Genomic DNA, 3,612 nt, shown 5'->3' on the forward strand with positions numbered 1-3,612 from the left:
GCCATCACCTAGCAATGACTGATTCACCAGGGGAAGCGGCAGGATGTCATCAGGGAGCAAGAACAGATAATGAGGCCATACCTCATTATATATATATATATATACGCCTAGATATCTGCCACAACTGGGTAGATATAATGGCAAAGACTGAGAGGAAGGGAATGAGCAGGGTTCAAACGGGGAAAGGATATTTCCCGTTCTCTTCCCAGAGAACCAGGTCTGGACCAGGCAAATGGCCAGCCACACAGCCTAGTGTTCAGGCCCTGTATGAAGAACTTTTACCTTCTTCCTCTTGATCCCCAACACTGGTAGAGGGAGGAGGTACAGTGAGGATTGATGGCAGGCAGCCTGACCCATCAGGAAGCAAAGATGTTCAGGGCAAGTGCACCTGGAGGCTGAACCAGTCCAGTTTTAGATTCTCTTCCCCCCTTAACAGGTCATGCCCTTGTCTGGGCCTGGCCCTGGGCACTGCTGGCACGAGCCCTGCAGGCCACAGGAAGGATGCAGGCAGGCTGGGCCTCGGCCAGAGGCCTTGGTGAGGACCTGGGGGAACACTCTTCCCACAGACTTGGCTTTTGATGGGTGGACGGTGCCTAGCCTAGGTGGGGGGTAATTAAGGGGAGGGAAACTGAAAACCACAGCATCAGTAACCACAACAAAGGGTGGCAGAACAGGCCATCCCGAAACATGCCGCTTTGGTATTTGATTACGCTGACTTGTAGGCACATGAAAAACAGCAAATGTAGAGAGAGACTTTCTCTAAATTCTTATCTGCCTCAACATGGATCCTCCAAAAGGAACTCATTTATCACAGATCCCTCCCCTGAGGTATCATTCACCAGGGAAAATTGTCTTGTAACAGGAGAGGGGACTAGAAGTCAATACCACACCCAGAAGACAGACTTTTGTCTCAAACTCTTATACCTCCCATCTATTTTTCCCTTGTTAATCTGTCGTTTATTACAGGGGTCTCAGCTAAAAACTCTGAAGGATAGAGAGAACATGATTTTTTCTCCTCTACAGCAGCAAAACAAAACGAAGTATCGAAATACCAGCACAGCCTTTCAGCATACTTTCCTGCCCTGCTCCAGAAGGTCTCACGTGTGATGCATCCTCCAGCAGGGGGCGCCTGTCTGGACCCTTCAGAGCGTCAGCACCGAGCAGCCAAGGCCTGGATCCACCAGGATGAAGTCTTCTTGCTATTCTACCTAGATACTTAAAGGTAAGTCCGCAGGAATCTGGTAGACAGAGATGGGATTTCTAGAAGAAGGAAAGGCCCACGCAAAGGCCCAAAAGCAGGACCACATTCACCTGGGTGGGAAAAGGGACATCAGCTTACAAGTCTCTACCTAGTCCTGAGTAAGCTGGCCCGATTATGTTTTCCGAGCTCCAAGGACAACATTCGTGGCCTGTGCATGTCACTGGGCATAGAGTCCCATGTTTGTTCCTCAAGGACAGGGCTAGTTCTGGTTCAGCTTATTTCTCAGCAGCCCACAGAGTTGGCCCAACCTAACCCTGACTGGAAGACTAAAAACTTCCCATATATCCACAGCAAGTGCTCAGGACAATTGGATCCATTATAGCAACCCCATTCCTACAGGTAGACCTCATCAGAACCGTCCCTGCCTCACCACCTCCTACTCTTTTCTGAAGAAAGAGTTAACTCAGAGTGTTGTTTGCTGAGGTTCCTGATACTAATCAGGCCAAGGCATATCTGGAGGGAAATTCCTTGGCTGGCACTTGCCAGGGTCAGTCTGATTTGTTTCTAATAGTGTGAGTAGAACATGATGTATGTGTTCTCTTAAAAAACCAAATAAAATTCTAGCTACAGCTTTTGGCTTTCAGCTCAGAGGAGGCCAGGTAACTGTCTTCAGTCATCGCACACCAGCCAACTCCACCAGGCCGCCTAAGCTCGACCCCAGTGAGATCAAAATCGTGTACCTGAGGTGCACCGGTGGTGAAGTCGGTGCCACGTCTGCCCTGGCCCCAAAGATCAGCCCCCTGGGCCTGTCTCCAAAAAAGGATGGTGATGACATCGCCAAGGCGACCAGGGATTGGAAGAGTTTGAGGATGACAGTGAAACAGACCATTCAGAACAGACAGGTGCAGACTGAAGTGATTCCTTCTGCCTTTGCCCTGATTATCAAAGTCCTTAAGGAACCGCCAGGAGACAGAAAGAAGCAGAAAAACATTAAGCACAGTGGAAATATCATTTTTGATGAGATTGTCAATATCGCCCGACAGATGCGACACCGATCTTTAGCCAGAGAACTCTCTGGAACCATTAAAGAGATCCTGGGGCCTGCCCAATCTGTGGGCTGCAATGTTGATGGCCACCACCCTCATGACATCATAGATGACATCAACAGTGGTACAGTGGAATGCCCAGCTAGTTAAAAACTACAAAGGAAAATATTTCAATAGTGGATCATTTGATGACCAGGAAAAAAAAAAATTCTGGCTACAAAAATAATTCATGCTCATTGCAGAAAAATTAGAAAATAAAGAGAAATATAAAGGAAAAAAAATAAATACCAACCCTAATCCCACTACCTAAAGCCAACATCTTTACATTTTGGTGTATTCCTTATAAGTTTGTTTTTTTGATTTGATTTGTTTTTTTCTGATTATTTTTTTCTATGCATATATGTGTACATATTTAACATAGTTGAGATCAAAATGACTATAAGTTTCATGCCTTTTTCACTTGGCAGTACATTATAAGCTTTTACTCATCAAAATTTGCTGTTATCATTAATATTCCATCCTATCCATCTATCATTTAGTTAACCATGTCCCTGTAGTGGTGACAGATTTATATCACACTTCAACTGGGAATGTGCAGAAAAACTGTGATTTCTATATTCTTTAGCTATTCTAGCCTCCTGTACAACGTGCACCCACTTAACAGGGAAAATTAACCATGGGTCTAACTAAAAAATATTCTAAAAGAAATAACTTTTTTTTTTGAGAGAAATAAAGTGGGGGGGGGCAGAGGGGGAGAAAGAGAATCTTAAGCAATCTCACGACCCTGAGATCATGACCTGAGCCAAAATCAAGAGTTGGATGCTTAACCCACTGAGCCACTCAGGCACCCCTAAGAAATAATGTAAACAGCCTGCCTTTAAGACTTTTTATTACTACATGATTCTATTTTGCAGGGCTGAAACCTCAGTCTTTCTCTTTGCAAGCCTTCTGTAATAAATTCTAATCCCTGGTCTCTTCTCCTTCTCATGGATACTGAATCCCCCAAGGTCTCAGCAGAAAACACATGGTTTATTCGATGTGTCACTGAAGAGTTTAATGGGGGGACCATTTACAAAGGTGCCAGCAAGGCTAAGATAACAAACAAGAAACCACAAAGCACTCAGGACTAGAGATGTGGGAGGGCATTGCTCCTAGTCCCGAAGGAGAAACAGGAAAAGCTCTACCCGCAGGAGAGAGACTGTCCAACGGGAATTTCGGTGAAGGATCGCAGCTATTGGCTCCCTGTGGTCTGGCTGAAAGGGAGCCAGGGGAGTGATCACTCTGACATCTCTCCACCTGCCCTCAGATCTCTTCCCAGTGCCTCCCATTAGCTGAACTGAACTGGAAGTCAGAGGAATAAATAGC

The 3,612-nt window shown here is 45.7% G+C and overlaps 1 protein-coding gene across 1 annotated transcript; it reads left to right on the forward strand.

Moving 5' to 3' along the window:
- The first annotated feature begins 687 nt into the window (after positions 1-687).
- On the forward strand, positions 688-2,455 carry LOC118018153 (60S ribosomal protein L12-like). Its single transcript, XM_035016613.1, has 2 exons — positions 688-698; positions 1,875-2,455. Exons 1-2 carry the CDS (start codon positions 688-690, stop codon positions 2,395-2,397), a joined length of 534 nt encoding a protein of 177 aa, XP_034872504.1. The 3' UTR covers positions 2,398-2,455.
- The last annotated feature ends 1,157 nt before the right edge of the window (positions 2,456-3,612 follow it).

The sequence above is a fragment of the Mirounga leonina genome, unplaced genomic scaffold (assembly GCF_011800145.1).
Source record: "Mirounga leonina isolate KUSES-001 unplaced genomic scaffold, KU_Mleo_1.0 Mir_170, whole genome shotgun sequence".
Taxonomy (NCBI): domain Eukaryota; kingdom Metazoa; phylum Chordata; class Mammalia; order Carnivora; family Phocidae; genus Mirounga; species Mirounga leonina.